Source organism: Pseudorca crassidens, chromosome X (genome assembly GCF_039906515.1).
Source record: "Pseudorca crassidens isolate mPseCra1 chromosome X, mPseCra1.hap1, whole genome shotgun sequence".
In the NCBI taxonomy this organism is placed as follows: Eukaryota; Metazoa; Chordata; class Mammalia; order Artiodactyla; family Delphinidae; genus Pseudorca; species Pseudorca crassidens.
The window spans coordinates 94,867,490-94,894,638 of NC_090317.1; the positions used below are offsets into that span (position 1 = coordinate 94,867,490).

A 27,149-nucleotide genomic window follows, 5' to 3' on the forward strand; every position below is an offset into this window, starting at 1 on the left:
GTGTCCCCTGCATCGGCAGGCGGACTCTCAATCACTGCGCCACCAGGGAAGCCCTCTCCCAGATCATTCTTGACATCTTGTCTATATATCCAGGCTGGTTTCTTGACTGTAGACCCCTGGGAGAAAAAAAAAGCAATAAAAAATAAATTAGAAGAACGAATGAAACTAAATTTTTATTATGGCCTACAAGTACCTAGGTGATAGCCCCTTCCAACCTCCTGACCCAGCCCACTCTAGTCCAGGCACTCTGGCTTCTAGTGTGTCAAGTTTATTCCTATTCCAGGGCTTTTTCACTTTGAAACATTAAAAATGGCCACATACAGAATCTAAAACAACGATACAATTGAACTTACTTACAAAACAGAAACAGACTCACAGACTTCAAAAACAAATTTATGGTTACCAAAGGGGAAATGTGGGGGGAGAGATAAATTAGGAGGTTGGGATTAACATACACACTACTATATATAAAATAGATAAACAACAATGTCCTACTGTATAGCACAGGGAACTCTACTCAATATCTTGTAATAACCTATAATGGAAAAGAATCTGAAAAAGAATATATATATATATATATATATATCAATCACTTTGCTATACACCTGAAACTAACACAACGTTGTAAATTAACTATACTTCAATTTTTTAAAAGTTAAAAAAAAAGATGGCTAGATGTTCTTTGACATCCCTCCTATGGGAAGGGAGAGGGGGGTTCTATGCCCCCTCCTATTGGGAGGGCTCTGTAGCTGATTTGACCAGTAGAATATGATGGAAGTGATGCCGTTCCAGTGTTGGGGCCCAGGCCTTAAGAAACTGGCAAATCCACTTCTCTCTTGGAATAGGCACTCTTGGAGCTTTGAGTTACATCATGTATGAAGTCCAAATACCCTGAGACCACCATACTGGAGAAGCTACATATGCTTACTCTGGTCTCCTGTCCCAGCTGAATCCGGCCTTCCAGCCTTACCTATCAAGGCACTAGACTTGGCAATGAAATTGTCTTGGACGTCCAGCACAGTCAAGCCTTCAAATGACTTCAGCTCCAGCCTGTCTCTGATACAGCCACACTAGGACCCTCAAGCAAGAACTGCCCAGCTGAGCCCAGTCAAGCCATAGAACTATAAGAGATAATAATAGGCTAATGTTTTAAGACATGGACTATTTCTTTATGCATCAATAGATAATCAAAACATACTTGCTATTTCTTCCATTTGGAATGCTTCTTTCTCGGGTCTCAGGTATCCCCTCCTCAGAGGCACCTTCCCTGATAACCCCACCTTAAGGAGTAGCCTCTTCCACCCCACCTAATATTCTCTATCCCTAATTTATCCCTTCCCTGCCTTATTGTTTTTTCAATGCACTTACACATGCTTAACATAATATATATGTATTCGTTTTTCGTATGCCTTCTCCTGGTAGAATGTAAGCTCCATGAAGGCAGAAGTTTGTTTCTATTTTGTCCTCTGAGGTACCGCCAACACTTGGATGAGGACTTTGTGCATAGCAGGCTTTAGGTAAATGTTTTTTGCCTGAATGACTGAAAGAATGGGTCTTTGTCCCTATGTGAGCCTGTCCCTTTTAGAGTACAATTGGGCGGACTTTGATTTGGTATTGTTCTTAGGGGCAAAAGTGAAATATTTTAGTCACAAGTAATCTAGTCTTACAGATAACAAGTGACTACCTCATCTGATATCAAGAAACCAGGAGACCCCCACCCCATCTCAACATGTACACCACCAGCTTCCACCAAAATTCCACAACTGAAGACTACTTTCTTTGTCCACAATTAAGTTACAAATAAACTTACAAATACAGAGGTAAACAAAACAAATCCTTGCCCTGAGGGAGCTTACATGTTAGCTGTGTAGGACCAGGAGTAAGTAAACAAAAAAAAATATAGAGATATATATTTCTATATTTTCAAAATATAGAAAACCCAACTTATATACCTAAAATAAAATTGGAATTAGCCATATTTGATTTTATATTGCTTTTAACTTGCAGTAACTGACACAATCAAAAAATATGATAAAGGGCAAAATAAAAAAAGGTGTAAAATATGGATTTTCTTAAAAGTGAAGTTAATTTAGATGTACCAAAAATTCATATATTCTTTTGTATGAAACTTTAAAAAAAATGCTCATTTTAAATGTAACACTCTCAGCTCTAATGGGTATATGAATTGATTTTCAATTTTAGAGTTAAAAATCGGTTAACCACCAAGTTGTGGAATTATGCAAAAAGCTTTGGCTTTTAAAATCTGTTACTTTTCCCATGTCAAGATTTAATCATTTCTACAAAGGCTTTAAACTTTTTAACCAGATCTGCTAAATCTCCCATATACATTAAAGCGATGTGTAATAAAACATCTGCTCAGCCATATTTGAAAAAATATATATATATACACACATACATATATATATGTTATCGGAAAGTCCCAAGTGCTACAAAGAATGGGAGGTGTGGGGATGTGAGAGAGTGGGATCCAATATCAAATAGAATAGTCAGGTAGGGCCTCCCTGAGGAGGTGACATTCTAACAAAACCTAACTCTCATCTGTAGGGTTTGCATGATGTAAATACTTCACTGTGGCTCAGGTCAACCTACCAACTTCTCATTAATTAATACAGAGTTGGGAAGAGAGGAGCACAATCGATTCTCCTGAGTCAGCATTCACAAGCCCCCAGCGCCACACTGGAAGGTCAGAGGACCTATAGGCAGTTATAAGAACATTGGCTTTTACTCTGGTCATATGGGAATCCACTGGAAGATTTTAAGTAGAGAAGTAACGTGATCTGACTTTTGTTTTAAAAGTTATATTCTACAGAAGTTCACTCATGAGCAAATAGATACTCTGTGTGTTTATGTGTGTGTGTGTAATATGTAGCCACACATGTACATATATGCACATGAGCACATGGTTATATGTATATTTCTTCTTCATATATGTTAGTTCCCCAACCACCACTCTGCTCTTGCTTTGGGGTAGATACAAAAGAAGAATTCACATCCTTTCCTGCGAAGGTCTGATCCTCTTTCTTCATTGAGGCATTTAACCAAGAGCCTGCTGAAATAAAAATGCCATATATTATCATGGCTTTTAAGAATATGTTGCTTATTCACCCTTAGAGCTTCTCATAAACGTGAAATCAGGCACACATTGTGAAGCCTTAAGTTGTAGTCACAATTAGTTATATTACTTCATTTCATTAATTGGTGATGAAAGTATTCTTAGGATTCTGCTCTGTCCTCCAACTCTGAGGCTCATAGCATTCTATCCAAACGGATTTATGTACATTTAGGAAACATAAGGGCATAAGGGTTGTCAGCAGACATTCAATAACTTTGAAGGGGAACATTTTGAAACTATACTTTGGCCAGTCTGCATTTCTCATTTCTATGGTCACGTTTAAATTTACTTTCGGTCACCGTAAATTAGCTAGCACCCTGTGGGCTGCTTTGGAATTTAAAGCAATCATATGAGACAGTATCCCTGAATGGAATTTTACAATTGAAGCTATGCATAAGAATGGTGTTAGAGGTATTTTAGGAACCTTCTAAGTTAATAGATTAATTTCGAGTGAGTCTAAATGATACAGATCAAAGGAAGAGAAAATACTTGTATGGTGACAGGCTTCCTGAGCATAAATACATAGGCTTGAAGATGGAAAAAGTGAGATGGCTGAAAATAATGTCCAGAAGAAGAAAGAAGTAAATGCTTATAAATTTCACAGAAGACATGAATATATCTTAAATACAGTACATCTTAAAGAGTGTCTCTCCTAGCTATGAGAGAAACAGCCTTTGTCTCAGTGGTCTTTTGCTAATATCTTCCACCAACTTGAAGATGTGTTGGCATTATTATATTAAAGTTCCTCATAGCCTTGAAAATATATTTTTTGGGGGGAAAGTCAAAGATAAAACAACCAGCCCATCTGTAATAATATAAAGATTGGGATAACATAGGTTTAGAACCCAGAGGACCTGGATTTGAATTTCTGACTCACTACTTATTAGCTGTGTGATTTGAGGCAAGTTTCTTAACCTCTCTGAGCCTCTATTTCTTAATCTAAAAAATGAAGATAATGATAACACCTTCCTCATAGGGTTGTTGAGAAAGAGAGAAATGAATTAAATATGTAAATTCCTTGAAAGAATCCCTGGTACACAGCAAACATACAGAAAGTGCTAGCCATGATGATGATGATGGTGGTGGTGATGGGATGGTATTTATGATGTTTGCCTGTCACAATCCTTATTTCTCTTAGCCACCTTCTTCTTGCTCATGACTCATGAGTGGAATTCCCCTAGAGGTTTTTTTTAAGCATATAGATGCTCATCCAAAGTACCCCTTAAGTGAATTTCTTTGAAAACTCTTCCTGAAATGAATTGTTTCAAATAAGCAGATGCCTCTGGGATATTCCTTTCATCTCAGTCCAGCTGGTAAAGTTTGAATTTCCTTACAGTGTCTTCAGAGTGTATGTGAAATTCACAAGTTGCCTGTTTGCCAGACTTGCCTCTTTCTTCATCTGAATCTCACTCCAGGTTTCTCCTGCCAGGGCTCTTCTCTGCTAGACTCCAGAATGTTTTTCTAATTAGAATCTGCTCAGCATCCTTCTTACTGCCTCAACAAGTGACTCCCTCAAATCAACACTATTCTGCCACCAGGGATTAATGTTCATAGCAGCAAAGCTCATTTGGGGGCCAAGGCAACCTTTCTATTTATGCATAAAGTCTCTTTAGATTTATTCCAAAGTGGAGTTCGTATTTCAAAGCATTGAATTTGAAATCTGGGAATCTTCTGACTCAACTAAGTGAATCATCATTTTGGTCTGTACCGTTAGAGATAGTAAGCATTTTCCCTCACACTGTTTATGGAGTGAAAAGTTGGTGTCTTTACCGGCATTAATCGGTGGCCGACTTTGGAACTGGGTGAATTATTCAGTGGAAAGTAGAATACATGTTGTGTTGGAAACATTCAAGGATGTGAATTTCCATCTTGTGAGGACCTCTCCATAGAGAAAGGCAGACTGACTCTGGAGTCACAGCCCTTTGTTAAAGTCCTGGGCTTTCAGTAAATTCGCTATGGACCCCGGGTATGTCATTTACTGCTTCCCTCTAGTCTATTATCCCTCTAGTCTGTAAAGAGGGACTATTATCCCTCCAGTGTTGTCATGAAAATTAAATATGATAATATATAAATGACTTTATAAATATCAGGTACTTTTACTATTCTAAAAAATCTTATGTGGTAGAGAAACCCTTCAGGAGGGAAATTTTTTTTTGATAACTTGCTTTTTATTTTATTTATTTAAACGTGCTTTTTAGACACAATTTTTGTAGACCTAGATCATCACATTTCCTCAGATTTCAAAATGATAGTCTGCTAACCCAAAGAGGATAATTACTGACATCCGAGGAAAAACGCATTATGAGAAAAATCGTTTCTTTTAGAAGTCTTAATCTCTCTCTCTTTCTCTCTCTCTCCCCTTTGATGTTGTCTGTGCCTGAGTTACAAAGAGCTTTTTCATCTTCTCATTACTCTGTATAGTTTGGGGACATCAAAAGCATTCGGATAATATCTTTGAAAACGCACCTGTCGTCTGGCACCTGTGACCCCAGTGAGGCTACAGTTGGACTAGGAAAGGGGTGCAGTTGTTTGGGATTAGTTGAGCTGCTCTCTGAGGCTGGAGTTCAGGGTCCAGGTCTGGAGGTTCAGAGAGTACTTGACAGAGAAGGTGACTAGATGAGCACCTTCCCTCACAAGGGTGTACTGGGGTGAACAGTTGGGATTGATTGTTTCTGCTGGTAAATCCCAGCATGCAGAGTGATGTTGTAAGGGCAGGAAGCTTTGTGTCTTCTGCTACAAAATCATCCATGGGCTCACACAGTGGAATTCCCCTAGAGGGCCCCGGGGAGATGTGTTTGGAAAGAGACATTGTATTTATTAAAAGTATAACAATAGCATCCTTCTAAGCACTTTACATATAGTATCTCATCTAATCCTTGCTTCAGCCCTGGAGGTAGGTATTATTATCCACATTTTATAAATGATGAAAGTGTCGGTGATGTAAAGTAACTTACCTCTAAGGTCACAGAATCAGTCTGTTTCTAGAGCCAATGCTCTCAACCTCTAAATGACAGTTGGTGAATAAAAAAGAATGAAATAATGCCATTTTCAGTAACATGGATGCAACTAGAGGTTATCATACTAAGTGAAGTAAGTCAGAAGGAGAAAGACAAATACCATATGATATCACTTATATGTGGAATCTAAAATACGACACAAATGAACCTATGTACAAAACAGAAGCAGACTCACAGACATAGAGAACAGACTTGTGGTTGCCAAGAAGGAGGGCTTGGGTGAAGGGTGGAATCGGAAGTTGGGGTTAGCAGACGTGAGCTGTTATACATGGAATGGAAACGACAAGGTCCTACCGTGTAGCACAGGGAACCATATTCAATATCTTATGACAAACCATAATGAAAAGAATATATAAAAAAAGTATGTGTATGTATAACTGAATCACTTTGCTGTACAGCAGAAATTAACATAACATTGTAAATGAACTGTACTTTAGTTTAAAAAAATTAATGAGAGTTGGCCATACCTTTTGTGGAAAGAAACGTGTAGGGACAGTAGTGATGATATTAGTCGGTATTTACACATTTGCCATGGGCGAGGCACTCTTTTAAGAGACGTATATGCATCATCTCACTGCTTGCCGGCAGTGACCCTATGACATTGATTCTATTAACAGCCACGTTATACAGAGGTCAGACAGTGGAAGTCATTTGCCTGAGTTCACATGTGGTTACCTAGTGCTGTGTTGAACATCACAAGCTGTGCTCTCGCCTCTAATCGCATGTATGTGGGTGCAAAAATGGATCCTTTTCAAATGACTTCTGATGTCTGAGTATTCTAAAATAAGGGTTGGCCGTGATTATGATTAAGCCAGTGTCCCTTTTTTGCTAAGACTAATTGTGTTAGGTTTTATTTCTTTACTATCCTACAATTCAGTCACCTATGATCTATTTTTTACTCACCACCCCTCTGACGCCAAATGTGTGGGGTTTTTCCCATGCCAACCAATTCTTTAGCTCTCTGGACATCAACTGGGTAACCTACAGTTAAATTCAATTCTGACACTACCTGAAGTTAGCGTAGGCTCCACAAATTAAGAGCTCAGTCCCACAAAACTGCCCCCACTTCAGATGCCAGTCGAAATTTCCAGGCCTCGCCTACTTCTGACTGACAAGCTAGAAATCAAAGGTTTCCCATGACATACTCTTCAGGTTTGAAACTTTGCTAGAACAGCTCACAGAACTCAGAGAAAACAGTTTACTTACTACTACTGGTTTATTATAAAGGACACAGATGAACAGTCAAATGAGGATGTGCATAGGGTGAGGTCTGGAAGGGTCTTGAGTACAGGAGCTCCTGCCCCATGGAGTTGGGGTGTACCACCCTCCAGGCACGTGGATGAGCTCTAGTTCACTGACCCGGAGGCTCTCTGAACTCCCTTGCTTAGGGGTTTTTATGGAGGTTTCATTTTTGTAGGCATGATTGATTAAATCATTGGGCACTGGTGATTACATCAAGATCCAGCGTCCCCCTTCCTCCCTGGAGGTCCAGGGAGTGATTAGTGGTTGGTTGCCAAGGGAACCAACCACTAATCACGTGGTTGGTTCCCTTGGCAACCGGCCCAGATCCTGGAGCTATCTAAAGGCCCATTAAGAGTCACCCTCATTAGCATAAACGCAGGTTTGCTTGCAAAGGGTTTGTTACGAATAACAAAGACACTCCTCTCATCCCTATCATTCAGGAATTTCCAAAGGTTTTAGAAGCTCGCCAGGAACTAGAGACAAAGATCAAATATATATCATCACAATGTCACACTATTGAAGAAGTGTTGACTTAAAAAAATGCATAACGTGAGAGTTGTGAGTTAAGTTTGATATGGGGCAAAATGAGGACTGCATCCCGGGAGACAGCGTTCCAGATAACTCTGAGAAACTGCTCCGAGGAGGTGAGCGGGGCAGCCAGGATATAGAGACGTTTTGCAACAAAGGGCAGGTAGTCAAAAGATTATTGTTAATTAAAGAAAACCAGATATCTCAAGTTAAGGAATTTGGCGCTTTTCTGTGTATGGGAAGATGCAAGAGTCTGGGCTCACTGAAATCATTCCTTTGATATGCACCTCAGCTATCTGGGGCCTGTATATTCATATGCTGAGTTTCCTCAGGGCTCACCTCAGGGAGTGGCTGCAGTCTGATGGCTGCTAGATGGCATGTATTCTTTTCAGCCCTGAGTTTCCTCAGGGCTCATCAGCTCACGTTGGAGGGCTGCAAATCATTGGTGACTGTGACACCCTTTGTTTATTGATATGGCAGGAAATATTCCATTTATAAATATTCCATCCCATTTATAAATATTCCATTTATCAGAAGTAAAATTTTCCAAACCGTAACATATCTATATGAGCATGCAATTTTACAACTCTTTAATAATGGTTATTTTAACAAGCATTTTATCAGGTTTTTTTTCTGTGAAAAACCACATTGGATTTATTAGTTAAACTAATATTAGAGCTGGGGAAACTATCTTTCGTGTAAATTATTTATGGAGGATTTTCTGAAGTCTTAATGAGAGTAAAATGATCTTTTCTCTAATTTAAGTTTACATATAAGTCAATGCAGCTAGCAGCACATGTAACAATGCATAGAAGGGAAGATTTCAATATTTAGACTTGTTTAAAATTTATTGGAATTTGGGGATCATGTGGATTTTAACTCCCAGGTCCTTTCCTAAATAACTCAAAACATACAATAGTAATTATTTTTGTAAGGTCCTTGGAAACATTTTTCCGATGGCAAATTCACTCTTGCTGCTAGCACAAAGCTCCGTGTGAACATTAATGGGATTTTTAAATTATGACCTGTGATGTAAAAGTGAGCTTTGCTTTGTAGGCCGTCTGTTGCCCGAAAACTGGGTTTGCCTCTTGGTGGGTGTCAGTAGATACCCTCTTGGTGGTTGAGCCAATAGACACAACCAAGCCAAAGCGAGGGAGAGGGAAGGATTTATTATTACTTGCAGCAAGTAAGGAGAACACTGGGGATCTTTCCCAAAGCAGTGTCTCGCCAACAGCAAAACTGGGGAAGTTGTGAGCTACAGGTATATGCATAGTCATGAGGGGGCTTGAGCAGAGGAGAATTCAGCATAAAATTGGGGCAAAGGTCTACAGAGTACCAGCTTTAGTTGATTGAAGTCAGGAGGGTCATCATCATTCCAACTTCCACCTGGATGGGGGTGTTAGTTCCTGCAGAACTCAAAGGTATTGCTATGTATATCCCTTGAGGGAGAACCAGGACCCTGCCCCAAGGCTGCACTGTTGTTTCTTGACTACTCCTCCCTTGTTTCTACATCCCTTTCCTTCCCTGATTAGCAACTGTTTGAATCTGCCCTTTGGAACTCAGGCAAGGTCAAGGAGGCTGAATGAAGCCCATTTCCTACAAACAAGAAAAGGGAGACACAGGAAGGGTTTGTACCCGGGAGCCCCACAGGGTCCTGCTCAGTTTCACTTAGATTTGATTACAGACTTTCTCCTCTCAATTTCCCCCTGTCAATCTGTTAAACTATGTGAATATGTTTGTAGCAGCCCTGGTAATATTTCTCATTTCCTTCAGCAAGTCTCCGGTGAGGATCACAGAGAGGATTGGGACCTCCCCACTAATCCTCTCCAAAGAAAACACCCCTATTCTCAAAGGAGGCCCCGTTGTGCCTGGTTCTACATGTTTTCCATGAGGTTTGGGCCCCCCCTAGAGCCCAGGGATTGCGAGTCTTTAGACATTGCTGCAGTCTGTTGTGCCCATTCCACTGAATGGCTGCTGTGGTGGAGTTTCCCAGGAAGCCAACTCTGAGATGGAGATGGGCATGCAGGAGCGTTATTAAGAGGTGCTCTGGGCATCGACAGTTGTAGATAAGAGGGGAGAGAGGCAGGAGTTGGCAGAGGGAGAAGTCAAACTGTTGCAGGAAGGAAAAGGTGGGGTACAAGAGGAGGGTCACGTCCCAGGTCTTGGATGAGTCCCTGGGACGGGCTGCCAAGAGTGAGTCCTTGGCTTCGAGCAGGAAAGAATTCAAGAGTGAGCCGCAGTAAAGTGAAAGCAGGTTTATTTAGAGAGATACACATTCCATAGGCAGAATGCAGTCCACCTCAGAAAGTGAGAGCAGCCTTGGGAGAAACACACTCCACAGGCAAGAGTGTAGGCCATCTCAGAAGGCAAGAAGCCCCCAAATATGGGGTGATTAGTTTTAATGGGCTGGGTAATTTCATAGACTAATAAGTGGGAGGATTATTCCAACTATTGGGGGGAAGGGGCGGGGATTTCCAGGAATTGGGTAACCACCCACTTTTTGGCCTTTTATGGTCTGCCTTGGCCTTTCATGGTGCCTGTGGGTGTGTCATTTAGCATATGTTAATGTATTACAATGAGAGTATAATGAGGCTCAAGGTCTAGTGGAAGTCAACTGGTCCACCATCTTGGATCTAGTTGGTCCTAACCAGTTTATGCCGTGTCCTCAATGGCTGTCATTCTTTTAAAGGTTGTGCCCTGCCCCCTTCCTGTCTCAAAACTGTTATATATTTTCAGTGGAAGCCTCCGCTAACTCTGCAAGGGATTCTGAAGATGGCTGACACTTCAGAACTGTCCTGAGTGGGGCAGGAGGACAAGACCTTTCTACCTTCACATCAGTCAGTCATTGGAAGTGGGCTTCCCAGAGAAGGCAGCATGACCTTGGGCAAAGTGGTTTTTCTGCAGCTGGGGTCATCTCTGAAGGGGGCTAAGAACCAAGGGCTGCCTGCCAGGAACACTCCTAGCAAGTGAAGAAATAAGACCCTTACTTCTGAATGGGGAGATGGGCAAGCTTATCACAATGTCCACCATACTGACCACTTGGGTAGACCACTCTTCTCTTTAGTAGTTCTAGACAAATCTTTACTTATTGGGGCTTTTGTAGACCTTGACACCTGGCTAACAGAATGGCTGTGGATGGAGAAGCATAGGGGCGTTTGGGGTAAGATAGATGCAGTCATGAATCCTGCTGACTGTACTCTCCATGAAATAGCTCCCTTTACCCAAAAACTGGGGGGTCCATCAAGGGGCTTTGCAATACACAGCCATGTAGCCAGGTGACACCGTGAAGCCAGCCATGTGCCGTGTTATAATTATGATGCTATAATTCTGTCTCTATGGACCTGCCTCTCCAACTAGACTTTGGAGCTCCTTGAGCCTGGGATTGTATCTTATCTCATTTCTGTGTCTTCAGAGTGTCACATGGTACCTGTCTCATATCTGTGGTCAGTATGTTTTTACTTAATGAAAGAAATTGTCCAAGTGTTCATAGCACTTAAAAGGATGATGCCTAGAGATTTTTCCTGGCCCTTTACAAGCCTATCAGTAAAACAATTCTAATTCTCTTCATCATTTAGCTAGATATAGTGTTAGTTCTAATTTAATAGTTAGATTTTGGTTAGGATTTTGCTTAGGGCTTTTAAAGTCACAAACACATTTAAGCAGACAGAGTGGAATGGCGATGAGGTGGGCCTTATTGGTGCCTGCTGTTTCCTGTGCCCTGGTGACCATCCAGATCTTGGATCTCCTGCTGCATGAGAGGTGGTATGAGCTGGGGAACAGGCTTGACTTTAAGCATGGCTGAATTTGAACCCCTCTCATTAGCTGAGTGATCCTGGTGAAGTTGTTTATCCTGACTCACTCTCCTCAATCTGTAAAATGGATCAATATACAAATGTTCATGCAGCATTATTCTAATAGCCAAAAAGCGAAAACAACCCAAATGTCCATCAACAGATGAATGGATAAATAAAATGAAGTCTATCCATACAATGGAATATCATTCAGCCTTAAAAAGAAATGAAATTCTGAAACATGTTACTACAGCCATGAATCTGGAAAACATTATGCTAAGTGAAATAAATAAGATGCAAAATCCATTTATATGCATGTGGTACCTAGAATAGGCAAATTCATAGAGACGGAAAGTAGAATGAGGAGGTTAGTGGGAGGGGGAAATGAGGTGTTAGTGTTTGTCGGATATGAAGTTTCTATTTGAGATGATGAAAAAGGTCTGAAAAGGGATCGTAGTGATGGTTGTACAACATTGTGAATGTACTTAACGGCACTAAATTGTGTACTTAAAAATGGTTAAAATGGGGCTTCCCTGGTGGCGCAGTGGTTGAGAGTCTGCCTGCCGATGCAGGGGACACGGGTTCGTGCCCCGGTCTGGGAGGATCCCACATGCCGCGGAGCGGCTGGGCCCGTGAGCCATGGCCGCTGAGCCTGCGCGTCCGGGGCCTGTGCTCTGCAACGGGAGAGGCCACAGCAGTGAGAGGCCCGCGTACCACACACACACAAAAAAGGTTAAAATGATAAATTTGTTAATTTTATGGATGTGAGTTATATCTCAATAAAGCTGTTAATAAAAAATAAGATTACTCTGTGGTGACCTAAATGGGAAGGAAATCCAAAAAAGAGGGGATATATGTATACGTATAGATGATTCACTTTGCTATACAGCAGGAACTGACACAGCAGTGTAAAGCGACTGTACTCCAATTACAAAAAATAATAAGGTTAATAACAGTACCTATTCCATAAAATACTTGTGAGGATTAAAAATGATATATGATACATACTACTCAGTATAAAATAGATTAACCAACAAGGACCTATTGTATAGCACAGGGAACTATACTCAATATTATGTGATAACCTATAAAGGAAAAGAATCTGAAAAAGAATATATATATATAAAACTGAATTGCTCTGCTGTACACCTGAAACTTAACATGATATTGTAAATCAGCTATACTTCAATAAAAAATAATTTTTAACTTGCAAAAATGATATGTGAGAAGTACCATGCACCAGCACCAAAGGTAGTTGTTACTAAGCATGACCTAGAAAATAAGCATTTGTTTTATGCAAAAGACCACATAATTCTAAAAGGCAATGGTGCTTAAGGACGGAGGTGTGCAGCTCTTTCTCTGGCCTTGAGATGGGTGCAGGAATCTTCTCTAATAATAATCCATATATATGTGTGTGTGTGTGTGTGTGTGTGTGTGTGTGTGTGTGTGTGTGTGTACAATTGGGTGAGAGCTGTCCTTTCCCAGAGGAAAAACAGAGTGCTTCTCCACTGTACATTGACCCATTTTAACAGAAGGCATATGTTTGACATTGGTCACTGCCCTCCCACCAACCCGAGCCATCCTGTGGTCAGTGGTAAGTGTTGTCAAGAGAAACACAGTGGTATTTCAGTTAATCACCATAGGACAGTGACATGACTTCACAGATGAACTCATCATGAACACCTTCTAAATACGTGATTAAAGCATAACTGCCCTCTTGGCATTGCTACTATTTGTTTTGAATATCCTCTGGCCTCTAAACATGGTTTCAGATGAACACAGCATTAGATTTTTTTTTTTTTTTTGGCTGTGCCTTGCGGCATGCAGGATCTTAGTTCCCCGACCAGGGATCAAACCTGTGCCCCCTGCATTGGGAGCACAGAGTCTTAACCACTGGACTGCCAGGGAAGTCCGTAGATTTTTATTTATGGGTAGTTGTAGATCATCAATTGTCATTGCTGTAGAGTATTCCATTGTGGGAATAGAACTCAATTTGTTAGTCCATAATACAGTTAATGGACATTTCACATTCTTGTGTATGTGTTTGGAGAACATTTTCTTGGGCATCTAGAAGTGGGTCGCAAGCTGTATACATAAGCATCTTTAGTAGATACTGACAAAGAGTTTTCCAACGTGGTTATACTATGTCACATTCCCATTAGCAGGGCATGACAGTCTGGTTGCTTCTTAATCTCACCAACACTCGGTATTATAATCAAATTCTCAACCTCAAATCCGTGCCTCTTGGGGAAGAGCCCAAGATAAGTTTCAGTTACACTCCCCGGTTTTATATATAGAATTGTTCGTATGTGTGCACTTTACTGGAGAGATTACATGGTTTTCTACAGAGTTTCAGAGGGACCCTTATCCCAGAGAAGAGCAAGGACCACTGCTTCAGGTTTTTGGCTTTCTTATAATGGTACACACAGTGTTTATTTGAGCCAAGATTTCTCTTGGGAAAGCTAAAACTGCTAGTGCTGATGCATGTTGGGTAATGTGTTGGCAGTGTTCAAAATTACACACCCTAAGAAAAAGAGGTTACATTTATTGGGATATTCTAGATGCCTGTGCTAATTTGATCTAATAAACACTTACGTGTCTACAAAATGAAAGAGTGAAAAAATTGGAACAGGAGAATAGATTTTAGCTGTGGGCGTTATTCTGCTTTGGAAACAACCTCTTAACATCAATGGTGTGTCCTGATGGTTTGACATGTGATACAGCTGGAAATGGCTAATACAAGCAGCAGAGGATTAGGGGCACAAAAGCCTGCATCCTTCTCAACACACTGTTATTCTTTGATGTAAATGTATGGGCTGAGTTTGGAAACTCTCCCCTGTGGAGGCCTCTGTCTCCATCAGCATGTGTATTTACAACAGATTATGAAAGTAAAGAGGACAAAGATATTGATCAGGTTTGGCGGGGGGCGGGGGGGGGGAAGAATTACAATTCTCAGCTTCCTAGTTAAAACATTTTAATTTTTTTCAGAAGATATGAACTTTCATTGTATTTAGAAAACATTCAGTCAGACTTCTGTCTCAGATCCTGAAGAATTCCTCTGCTTATTTTAATACTATTTGCCTTAGTCAATTTGGGCTGCTATAACAAAATACCATATATTGGTGGCTTATAAACAATAGAAATTTATTTCTCACAGTTCTGGAGGCTGGGAAGTCCAAGATCAAGGCTGCTGGCAGATTTGGTGATGCCGTCTGCTCACTGTATCCTCGCTTGGTAGAAGCTCTCCAGACTCTCTTTTATAAGGGCACTGATCTCATTCTTGAGGATTGAGCCCTCATAACCTTATCACCTCCCAAAGGCCTCCACCTCCAAATACCATCACACTGGGGGTTAGGTTTCAACATATGAATTTGGGGAGGTACACAGACATTCAGTCTATAGCACTATTCATCCAATCAATCATCTATCCTTCCATCCATCCGTCCAATCATCCAATGCTCGTCAAACACCGATTGAATATATATTACTCTTAAACATTATAGGAGGAGGCAAATGTTTCTTTTCCTGAAGCAGCTGGAGAAAAAAGGCATACTCACGTGGAACACCTTGAGAATAATATCACGATAACAATTACAAGCTGCTATGGTAAGGACTCAAAATGGAGTGAACCTTATGTTTCGAGCACTGATGGGGGGTGAGGTGAATTTCGGAAGGCTTCTTGAAGAAAGTGAGTCTTGAGCTGGGCATAGAAAGTAGTTTAAGCTTTGCACTGCTGGAGATTAGAAGGCAAAGGAGCCTTTGAAGGACAGATGCAGCAACAATGCAGTGGTGAGGATGGCCTGCTGACATCAGGGCACAGAGGCCCTGACCAGAGCACAGAGGCCATGTCCTTGGCATCCCCCTTCTTCTGGCAGCCTTGAGAACCAGGCTCAGGGGCCTGGATCTGTTCTAGTGAGCAAGAGTACATCCCTGTGGAAGAAGAGAGAGGATCAGTCTGGCCTCCTTTCTGTTCCTTGTGCAGTCCATCTCAGGATGCTTGCTGGGGCCTCTGCCTGAAGTGCTCTGCCCCCCACCCTGCTGAGTCACATGGTTTCCCCCTCTCCTCTCATCTTTTCCCTCCAATGGTACCTTCTCTGTGAGGCCTTCCCTGTCCACCTTATTTAAAATTATAATCAACCCCAAACCACAACACCCCCTCTTTGCCTTTCCTACTCTCTTTTTCTTCATGGCACTTATCACTCTCTAATATACTACATGATTTTCTTCTTTATTTTCTTTAGTGTCTGTTTTGTTTAGTTATTTTGGTTACACCTGTTAGAATGTAAGCTCTCAGGAGAGCAGAGACTTTTGTCTGTTGTCACTCACTACTGTGCTCCCAGAGCCTGGAACAGTGACAGATACGTAGGAGGTGCTCAAGAAGTATTTGTTGACCTATGTGATTTTAAAATTTCTAATAGCTGCATCGAAAAAATAAATAAACAGGTGAAATTAGTTCTTGTTAATCCTCTCGGGTAGCAATGGGGGAGCTATAGCATTATTGACATATAATAAACTGCACGTATTTAAGGTATAGAGTTTAAGATTTGACATGTATACACCTGTGAAACCATCCCCACGATCAAAGGTCTTTTTGCCCCTTTGTAATTATATATGTTTAATAGTATATTTTGTTTAACCCAATTTATCAAAAATAGTCATTTTTACATGTATTCAATATGAAATTGTTAATGAGGTATTTAACTTTTTTTTATACCAAGTTTTCAAATTCCAGTGTGTTTTACACTGTGTGTAAAGAAATATTTGTTGAATAAATGAGTGAATGAACTGACATGGAAGTCATTTGAGGATGGGCTGGACTGGTCCTTGCCTGGGATCAGGAGGGAGAGCCACGGAAAAGGTCTGGCTGGTCATTGAACCCATCATCAGCTTCGACCTGGTTTGTAAGAATCTCAAGTGGTTACTGGGTCAAAATGTCTTCCAGAGACCTTCTTTACACCAACTGAGCAGTGGCTCATGGAGCAGAGATCTAAGTAAGAGCTTGAGTTCTGAATGCACAAACCCGAGGTTAAATTCTGTTTCCCCTGACGTGCAAGCTGTGTGACCTTCGAACAAGCTTCTCAACCTCTCTGTGCTTCAGAACTCATCTGTAAAATGAAACACAATTAGCAATTTACTGACTGAGTTGTTGTGAGAATTAAATTAAATTATTTAATTAAAACCATCAGCCTAGTGTCTGACAAATGGTGTTCAATAATTATAATTAAGAGGCTGGGAAGTTTCATGATCAAGAGTATTGGCCTTTGAATGTCTGAATTGCAATCCTGCTGCCACTTAGCAGTTGTGAGACCTTGAGCAGACGATAATTATTTCACCTCTCTATGTCTCAGCTTCTCCATCTGAAAGGGTGGCCGTGAAGATTAATGAATCAATACATGTAAAGTGCACAGAACAAGGCCTGCACGGGGTAAACAGTCTCTGTCAGCTGTTGTCATTATTGTTTGTTAATATTATTCCTGCAAGGCTTTGCTTAATTTCTCAGCCAGTACCATCCCCATCTTCCCTATTTCTCCCTACATGGACGATTCTGTTGCAGGAAGGGGGACCCCTTCCAGGGCCCGAGCGTGGGCTCTTGTCTAACACCTGGAAATGAGTTGTCCAAGGAGACACACGTGCTGACAAAGCAAGAGACTTTTAGGAAGGGGTGCCTGGGAGGAGAGCAGGAGGGTAAAGGAACCCAGGAGAACTGCTCTGCCACGTGGCTCGCAGTCTTGGGTTTTATGGTAATGGGGTTAGTTTCCAGGTTGTCTCTGGCCAATCATCTTGCTTCGCCCCTAGTCTGACTCAGGGTACTGCCTGGTGGCGTGTGAATCTCTCAGCCAAGATGGATTCCAGCAAGAGGACTCTGGGAAGTTGGTCCTCTCCTCCCTCTTTCGGCCCCTCGCGAATTCACCTAGTTAGTTTTCATGGTGACAGCACCATGTTCCTTATCAGGACCTTCTGTTGTGAGACAACTCAGGCAATCGGGGTCTGGCCAAGGCGGGTGGTTTCAGTCAACGGTTCCCTAACAACTCCAGGCCTTTTCTGTGCTAAGTGCTGCTGGCTTGTTCCAAAAACATTGTCACTGTTGTCTACCCCGTCCTCCAGCTTCGCCCATGTGATGATGCAATCAGAACCCCGTGCTGGGGCTTCCCTGGTGGTGCAGTGGTTAAGAATCTGCCTGCCAATGCAGGGGACATGGGTTCGAGCCCTGGTCCAGGAAGATCCCACATGCCTCGGAGCAACTCAACCTGTGCGCCACAACTAGTGAGCCCGTGCACCACAGCTACTGAAGCCCGCGCGCCTAGAGCTCGTGCTCTGCAGCAAGAGAAGCCACCGCAATGAGAAGCTCCTGCGCACAGCAACGAAGAGTAGCCCCCGCTCGCCGCAACTAGAGAAAGCCCACACGCAGCAACAAAGACCCAACGCAGCCGAAAATAAAACAAATAAATATATTTTTTTAAAAAAGAACCCCTGTTGACCACAGGCTCCAAGTGCTTAGAAATGAGAACAGATAAACAGAGGAAGAAAGCCATTTGCCTAAGTAGAGCTTCCTTCCCTCCTCCCCCATAGGGTAGATTAAATTTCTTTTCTTCCAAACTGGAAATATAAATCAAAAGTTAAGCTTGGTCCTCCTATTTTGTTTGTGGCCCAAGCATAGTCCTTTCCAAGAGCCGTAAAAGTCATTGAGTTCTAGAGGGGCCGGATGGCCTGCTCCACGGTGAGGAAGGCGACATTCCCATGAACGGCAGAGGAGACACGGAGAGGGAAAGGTCACTGTCGAGAAGCGGGATCGAAGAAAGGCCAGGCCACCTGTTCTTACTGCAGAGACTGGGGTCAATGTGGGGAATAAGATGGCAAAAGGGCTTCCCAGATGCGACAGACTTCAGGGTGTGCAGTCTTTGCCTCAGAGAACAAGGGTCAGGAGAAGAGCAAGACGTCTGGATCATCAAAGTTGACAAGTGATGTACTTGCCGCCAAGCCAGCCCGTCTCAGAGCCCTGGCCCACTCGTTAGGGGGAGAATTGAGAGGTAGATTTCAGATGTTTTTACTGAGCCTGCCGAAGCTCTTAGGCTACAAAATAAGGCCATGTGATAATCGAGTTGGTTGCTGGTTTTCAGCAAGTCTGCTTTAGAAAGTCAAACATAAATCTTCATGCCAGGGTGTCTGATTCTAGGAATTTACCCAAAGGATATTAATCAAAAATGTGGGCCCGGGGCTTCCCTGGTGGCGCAGTGGTTGGGGGTCCGCCTGCCGATGCAGGGAGCATGGGTTCGTGCCCCGGTCCGGGAAGATCCCGCATGCCGCGGAGCGGCTGGGCCCGTGAGCCATGGCCGCTGGGCCTGCGCGTCCTGAGCCTGTGCTCCGCAGCGGGAGAGGCCACAGCAGTGAGAGGCCCGCGTATCGCAAAAAAAAATAAAAAATTGTGGGCATGGATTTATGGGTACGAAGTGGTTGTATAAACGACGGGGCGTTCGTCATGATCCCAGTACTGTTAGCAACGTTCATTTAGGGAGTGCATCCTGTTTGCCATGTATCATTTTGGTTAATTCTTACAATACCCCTGTGAGATGGGTACCATTATTCCAAATCTAAAGATAAGAGAACACAAATATTGAACAACTTGACTGTAGTCACACAGCTATCAAGTTTCCGAGACCATTTTGAATCCCTTCTTTGGTCATTTAAAAGCCACCCTGGGGACTTCCCTGGTGGTGCAGTGGTTAAGAATCCGCCTGCCAATGCAGGGGACGGGTTCGAGCCCTGGTCTGGGGAGATCCCACATGCTGCAGAGAAACTAAGCCCGTGTGCCACAACTATGGAGCCTGCGCTCTAGAGCCCATGAGCCACAACTACTGAGCCCACATGCCACAACTACTGAAGCCTGTGAGCCTAGAGCCCGTGCGCTCCGCAACAAGAGAAGCCCCCGCTCACCGCAACTAGAGAAAGCCCATGCGCAGCAACAAAGACCCAACGCAGCCAAAAATAAATAAATAGATTTATTAAAAAAAAAAAAGCCGCCCTGCATCCCTTCTCCTGTGGTTCTATACCAGCCCTTTTCAGACTTTTACATTCTTGAAAATTACTGAGAACCTCAAGTAGCTTTGGCTCAACTGACTCCATCTCTTTGTATTTTCCATATTAGGAATTGAAACTGAGGATTTTTAACAATATCTATTAATTCACCTAAAATAACAATAATAACCCTGTGACAAGTTAACATTTTTATGGAAAAAAAGTGATTTCTAAGGCAAACACATGAGTGAGTGGCATTGACTTTCATTTTTGCATATCTCTTTCACATCTGGCTTGAGAGAAGACAGCTGGCTTCTCATATCTGTGTCGGCATTCAGTCTGTTGTGATATGTTGTTTTGTCCCTGAACTGGGGACTTACTCTGATGTCATGATTTCTTCAGACGAGACAGGCCTCCCTGGACAATGTTCTAAATAGTAACAATCACTGGACTGTTTCTACAACAGCCAAATCTGAGGCACAAAACTCTCATGTTACCTTTGGTCACGTCAAATAAATTTAGACGTTCCCGCCCTCCCCTACTTATTCCCTGAAGCTTGAAGACTTGACATTTTTATGTCTCTAACAATAGTTCTTTCCTGGGTTTGTCAGAAGCTTTCTCTAATCTTATAAAAGAATACAGTTGGCTCTCCGTATTCGCAGATTCAACCAACCATGGATCGTGTATTATGTTTATGATCGTGGTTGGTTGAATCTGCGGATGCGGAACCCGTGGATACAGAGGGCCGGCTCTGGGACTTGAGAATTCGCAGATTTGAGTATCTGCTGTGGGTCCTAGAACCAGTGCCCTGAGAACACTGAAGGACAACTGTAATTGTTTTTATAAACTTAGCTAAGATGCTACCTGCTTGGACGTTAAGACACCAAAGACTGTCAGTAAATGAGAACATAAAAAGGGTGAAGTGTTTTATTCTTCTTCATCACGGTGCTCTTTACATATTGTTTGGCTTCCATTTACTCACACAGAGCCCTCTGTGGTGGTCACTTCTCACTCTGGTTTTGGCTTTAGAGTTCTGAACACACCTCCTATCTAAGAGTGTTCCTGATTTAGGAGGGCTTTGGCAGCTGGTCTCTGACACCATTGAGTTGCTGGAACGATTGCTGTTGGTGCAGCCCTCACTGTGTTTAGGACCCCATTGAATGAGAATCCCTGGGCTTCAGCTGGGGTGACGTTTCAACTGGGCTACTAAGCTGGCATCTCTCAAGAGCAAACTTGGAAGCCCCACCCCACCTCCATCGTATCCCTTCCATAAGACACGTGCTGTACAAAGACCTTATCCTTGAGAAGGGAGGGAGGGATGGTAGAGAGGTGCCCATCTCACAATGTGTCCCTGAGTTGAAGGTTAACGGGGAAGGAGAAACAGGTTACTGTTGTTGATGGGGCTCCCTGTGCAGGTCATAGTTTTCCAGGTAACTCTGCCCTCACCCAAGAGCTGTTCTTCACCTTTTCCCGAGCCAATCCGTGAGTCAGACTGGAGTTCTCAGTTTCTTAAGCGATTGTCCCTAAGTTCCCAGGAGTTGCCATGGCTGTTGGTGCAGACCTCGGCAGTGACAGAGCAGGCACCAATTAACCAAATCTGCTGGTCTCACACTCTTCTTCAAGCCATCTGCTGGTGATTTCTGGCAGAACCAAAGTGTTTGTGAAAACAAGCAAACACAAAGCTCTGAATAACTAAATTATCTGGCCGACTACCAATTTCTTCCCCTCCATTCTTGGTCCTAAAGATTTTTGCGACAAAAATGGGCTGTTCTTCCCATTTAAGGGGTGGCTATTCAACCTGCTTGTGGGTTTATCTCTTTCTGATGCCCTTTACCTGTGGGCATAATGCCACACTGAGGAGTCCAGGGAGAGGTCTCTGTATGCCGGTCTCGGATGTACTCTGCCCTTGCGAGGTAGCCTGACTTGGTTCTTCACAATGGGAGCTCCATCTCTCACCCTCTTTGTATAAATGCATCTCTGGTGTGTGGTGGGAAGCAGGGCAGGTGCTGCTGGTGAGGATCTGTGGAGGCCAAAGTAGGTGACTTGAAAACAAGGAAGTTAATAAAAGCATAGGAAACCTGCTATAAACTGAATGTTTTTGTCCCCCTCCAATTCATATATTGAAATCCTAACCCCCAATGTGATAGTGTGAGACGTTGGAGCCTTTGGGAGATGATTAGGTCATGAGGACAGAGTCCTCATGAATGAGATCGGTGCTCTTATAAACAGACCCAGAGGGCTCCCTTATCTCTTCCACTATGTGAAGATACAGTAAGAAAAGGCCATCTATGAACCAGGAACTTGGTCCTCACCAGACATCAAATCTGCCAGCGTCTTGATCTTGGACTTCCCAACCTCTAGAACTGCAAGAAATAAATTTCTCTTGTTTATAAAGCACCCAGTCTATGGGTTTTTTTTTGTTATAGCAGCACAAATGGACTAAGACAAAATCTAAGTACAAAAGATCTTTTTAGAATTCAGGACATTGTGTGCCAAATAAATAACAAGTTCAAGGTCACACAGCTGAGATGATATCCAGCATTTATTGTGAACTTACTGTGTGCCGTCAATCTACGCCAACAGGTCCTAGGCGTGCAAAAATAATAATTACAGTAGTAACAGCCGCAGTAATAGCAACAACAACATTTATTGAGAACTGACAACATGCCAGCCACTGTTCAAAGTAACTTATGTGAATCATCTCACTTCGTCTTTCTAGTACATCTGTGAGGTAGCTACTGTCATCCCATTTATACACAAGTAAACTGAAGACAGAGAGCTTAAGTAACTGAACACAACTAGTGAGTGGCAGAGCCATGACTTGATCCAGGTAGGCTGACTTGAGTCCGTGATCTTGCAGCTTAGAGTCCAATGGGTGACGCAAAGTGGTAAATGCATGAAAGCTGGTACAGTGGAGTTAGTGGCAGGTGAAAGGTAAACGGGGAGCTCTGGGACCCTGAGAAGGCCACCTAACCCAGTTGTTTATGGTAATCTGGGCATAATTCCTGGAGGAAGATGATGAGGCCAAGAGATGTTGAGTTGGAACAACGAGATTAAGCAACTCACTCGCTCGGTGTCAATCAGTTTCAGAGAGGCAGTGCTGGGGTGGGACCCACATGTGCTTTGCAGAGAATGATCCTATAGATCCATCCATAGGTTTCTACTGAATAACTTCTATGTGCTGAGCTCTGATGGAGGCATAAGTAGAGGTTTAAAAAAGTCAGCATGCAAATTGCGTGGTATGTGAATTGTATCTCAATAAAGCTGCTTTTTTTTTAAGCCAGCATACACCTAGTTGATTCTATTAAATTCAACATTTTTAAAAATAAAAGAAATGAAGGCTCCTTGGAGAAACGGCAGATCCTAGGGCTGTGGCAGAGACAATAGACAATGAGCCTGGAGAATCTTCTAGTGCCAGAAATGAAGAAAGTGCTCAAAAAAAAAGAAGGATGAAGCCATGTCAAAAGGACACAGGAGCCCCCAACGACCACAGATGGAACAATTTGAGCAAGAAAATAAATAATGTAGTATTGGATTATAACCCAAAGTATAAAGTGAATATATATAAGTCCATACTGATATAAAGAAGAGATTGAATAAATAAATAATAGGGGAGAAAGAGGCAAATATTCCCTAGAGAAGAATTTTAAAAATGTACGTGGATACCTCCCTCCAGGAAGTAGTGTTTACTCCCTACCATCTCCTCTTGAGAATGGACTGAACTTAGTGACTCTCTTCCAAGGAACAGAGCAGGGAAAGGGGGAAATATAACTTTACAGTGGAGAAAGCTGGCAGGTACCACCTTAACCAAGGAATCAAGTTAATATCAGCAGGGATAAGTCAGGTGCCCCCCAAGGTGATGTGATGAGAAGGGCACTTTCCTCTGTTGTATTCTTCCCCCAAACCCACAACCCCCATCTAAAAATGAAAAAAAAATTCACACAGATCCAGATTGAGAGACATTCTACTAAATACCTGACCAGTATCCTTCCAAACTGTCATGGTCATGAAAAAGAAGGAAAAACTGAGGCACTGTCACAGACCAAAGACCAAGGAGACTTGATGACTAAGCGTAATGTAATATCTTTTGTGGGATCCTGGAACAGAAAAAGTACATTAGTTTACAAATTGGTGAAGTCGAATAAAGTCTTAGGTTTTATAAATAGTCATGTACCAGTGTCAATCCCTGGGTTTTGAGAAATGTACTATGGTAATGCACGAGGCTAACATTAGGGAAAACTAGTTGAGAGGGATATAGACACTTTCTGTACTATCTCTGCAACTTCTCTGTAAATCTAATATTCTAAAATCAACAGTATACTTAAAGCATAAAAGAAAAGTCAACAAGTGTTGGTTGGGATGTGGAGCAATTAGAACTCTCATACATTTCTGGTGAGAATATAAAGCAGTAGAACCACTTTGGAAACTGTTAAACTCGAAAAGTTAAACATACACCCTCCATGCAGCTCAGCCATTCTGCTCCTAGGCATTTATCCAAGAGAAAAAAAATATATGTATATAAAAAGACCTGTACAAGGATGTTCATAGCAAACATCCACAATGAATGAATCAAAACTGGAAAGAATCATCAACAGAGGAGTGGATAAACAAAGCATGGTACATCCATACAATGGAATACTACTCAGCAATCAAAAAGGACTGACTGCAGCACGGATGAACCTCAAGAACGTCATGCCAAGCAAAAGAAGCCAGATAAAGGTGGACTCGTACATACTGCATGATTCCATTGTTTAAAAAATTCTAGAACAGGCAAAACCGATCTATAGTGACAAAAAACTGATCAGTGGTTGTCTTGGGCCAGAAAGTGGACAGGAATTGACTGGGAAGGGGCAAGAGAGAACTTTCTGGGGTGATGGGAATGTTTTATATCTTGATTGTGGTAATGGTTACACAGGTGCTTACAGTGTGTCAAAAAGTTCTCAAATCGTGCATTTAAAATTGTTTCTTTGGGTGTAAATTATACCTCAGTAAAGTCGACTAAGAAGTGTGATAGTTAATTTTATGTGTCTGCTTGGCTAGGCCACAAAAGACATTTGATCAAGCACTATCCTAGATGCTTCTGTAGAGGTATTTTTTTAGATGAGTTTAACATTTAAATTAGACTTTGAATAAAGCAGGTTATCCTCCATAATGTGAGTAGACCTCATCCAATCAGTTAAAGGCCTTAATAGAAAAACACTGAGGTCCCCCAAGGAAGACGGAATTCTGCTAGCAGATGGCCTTTGGACTTGAACTGCAACTCTTCCCTGGGTTTCCAGCCAGCCAGCCTGCCCTGTAGATTTTGGAGTTGCCAAGCCTCTACAATTGCCTGAGCCAATTCCGTAAATTAATCTCTCTCTCACTGCCCCCCGCCCCCCTCCTCACACACACATACATCCTATCGGTTCTGTTTCTCTGGAGAACCCTGACTAATACAAGAAGAAAGGTAAGCCTGTATGATAACTCTTCCCTGAGAATCTTAGGGCCTTGTTGGAGAACAAAGAACCATATGACCATAGGATTAATTATTAAAATAGTTTCTGTAACTACAAAATCAGTGTGAGATGAATCTTTGCCAAATGACTGAGAGTTATTGTGAGATCTTGGTTGACTGTGGACCTTGAGTTACTCCAATTTGGTTGCAAGATGATGTCAGAATGCATGGCCTGACTTCTGACTCAGGTTTTCAAATGAACCTAAAGTGGGTTTTGTGGATGTACCTGAACTGCCATTAAGTTAAGCCTCCCAGAGATGACATACAAGCTGCCATGTTAGTAATCCTTGGAGAAATATATGCCCTTTGTCTCTGTGTCGAAGCGTCCCTGCTCTTCTGGGAGAACCAGGCAGTGTAAACATGTCACAAAGAGAACCTTGAAGTTGTGTCTCTTTTTTTTGTGGTACGCGGGCCTCTTGCTGTTGTGGCCTCTCCCGTTGCGGAGCACAGGCTCCGGACGCGCAGGCTCAGCGGCCATGGCTCATGGGCCCAGCCGCTCCGCAGCATGTGGGATCTTCCCGAACCGGGGCACGAACCTGTGTCGCCTGCATTGGCAGGTGGACTCTCAACCACTGCGCCACCAGGGAAGCCCTCTTTTTTTTTTTTTTTTTTTTTGGCTGCACTGCTCGGCGTGCGGGATCTTAGTCCCTGACCAGAGATCAAACCCCGGCCATGGCAGTGAAAGAGCTGAGTCCTAACCACTGGACCACCAGGGAACTCCCTAAGTTGTCTCTTCTTTCTGCTTTGACCTTGATCTCTGGGAACTCCTGTGTTGACCTAGCATATCTGATTCCTTGGAGAAGCTTGCTCGGCCCTGTTTTGTGGCTCTTCCTACAGATACTTGCATTCCTGCAATCGGTTTTTCATCCCCTTCTAACTCGTGTAATATTTATAGTTGTCATTTTCTGACCCTCCACCATGCAGAGTCTCCTGGCTCTGAGATATTTGCAAGTATCATTGGCAAATGAGATTAGGTAACCCCACTTCTGTACTGGCATTTACATTTTACATGATAAGTGTTCCAATTTCAGAGAGAAACCTTTCTATTGTGTTTGGTGTGGCACCAAATTTCTTTAGGTAACAGGGAATTTTGCTGGAAATCTTAATGCTAAAAAGTTAAGTTGGGTTCTGAGGACACTAAGGAGCTAAAACACTTGAGTGTATATCACATATTGATAACATGATTTTGCTTACAGATATTTAACAACTTGGCATATTTAACTACTTTTCCATTGCAGTAAATGTTTCCTTTTAAAATTATCTTGTATCTCACAGGGCAAATCCTACCCCTTCAGGGGCCCATTCCCACCTATGTGGAATCCAATTGCCTGCCTAGATCTTAACAACCTTTGGAGGACGATGGACGACATGGGACGAGAGGTAAAGCTGCCTAAAGCTTCTTTGATGACATTCGTATTCTTCATGATAAGTTTAGTCCTTAAAAGAAAGAAGGTGAAGCACGTCAACAGTGCCTGGCACATTGTGTAGCACAGTAACTTGCAGTAAAGATTTGTGAGATGAATAAGTGAGTTTCTAACCTCTAAAAGAATGACATGTCCAATAGGCTGCAATTTGCATACTACTGATGAGGGGGGAGAAGATCTTCTATCATTCAGCTTTCCTGGGATGATGTTTCTAATTTAGAATATCCTCAGGACATAGCAAGTAAGGCTTCTGGTACATCTGCCTGATCTTTGTTAAGGAGTTGATTTTTTAAAAATTATTATTTATTTATTTTTGGCTGCGCCAGGCCTTAGCTGTGACACGAGGGATCTACGTTGCCACGTGTGGGATCTTCAGTTGTGGCATTTGGGATCTTTTAGTCGCAGCATGAGAAATCTTTAGTTGTGGCATGCAAACTCTTAGTTGCGGCATGTGGGATCTAGTTCCCTGAGCAGGGATCGAACCCGGGCCCCCTGCAGTGGGAGCGT

The 27,149-nt window shown here is 42.4% G+C and overlaps 1 protein-coding gene across 1 annotated transcript in view; it reads left to right on the plus strand.

Moving 5' to 3' along the window:
* The window catches only part of MAOB (monoamine oxidase B), a 111,344-nt gene that overhangs the window by 55,872 nt on the left and 28,323 nt on the right, over positions 1-27,149 (plus strand). Inside the window, exon 4 of the mRNA XM_067722178.1 lies at positions 26,494-26,598. Within this exon, the coding sequence (XP_067578279.1) occupies positions 26,494-26,598 (105 nt within the window). The remainder of the gene's footprint in view (positions 1-26,493; positions 26,599-27,149) is intronic.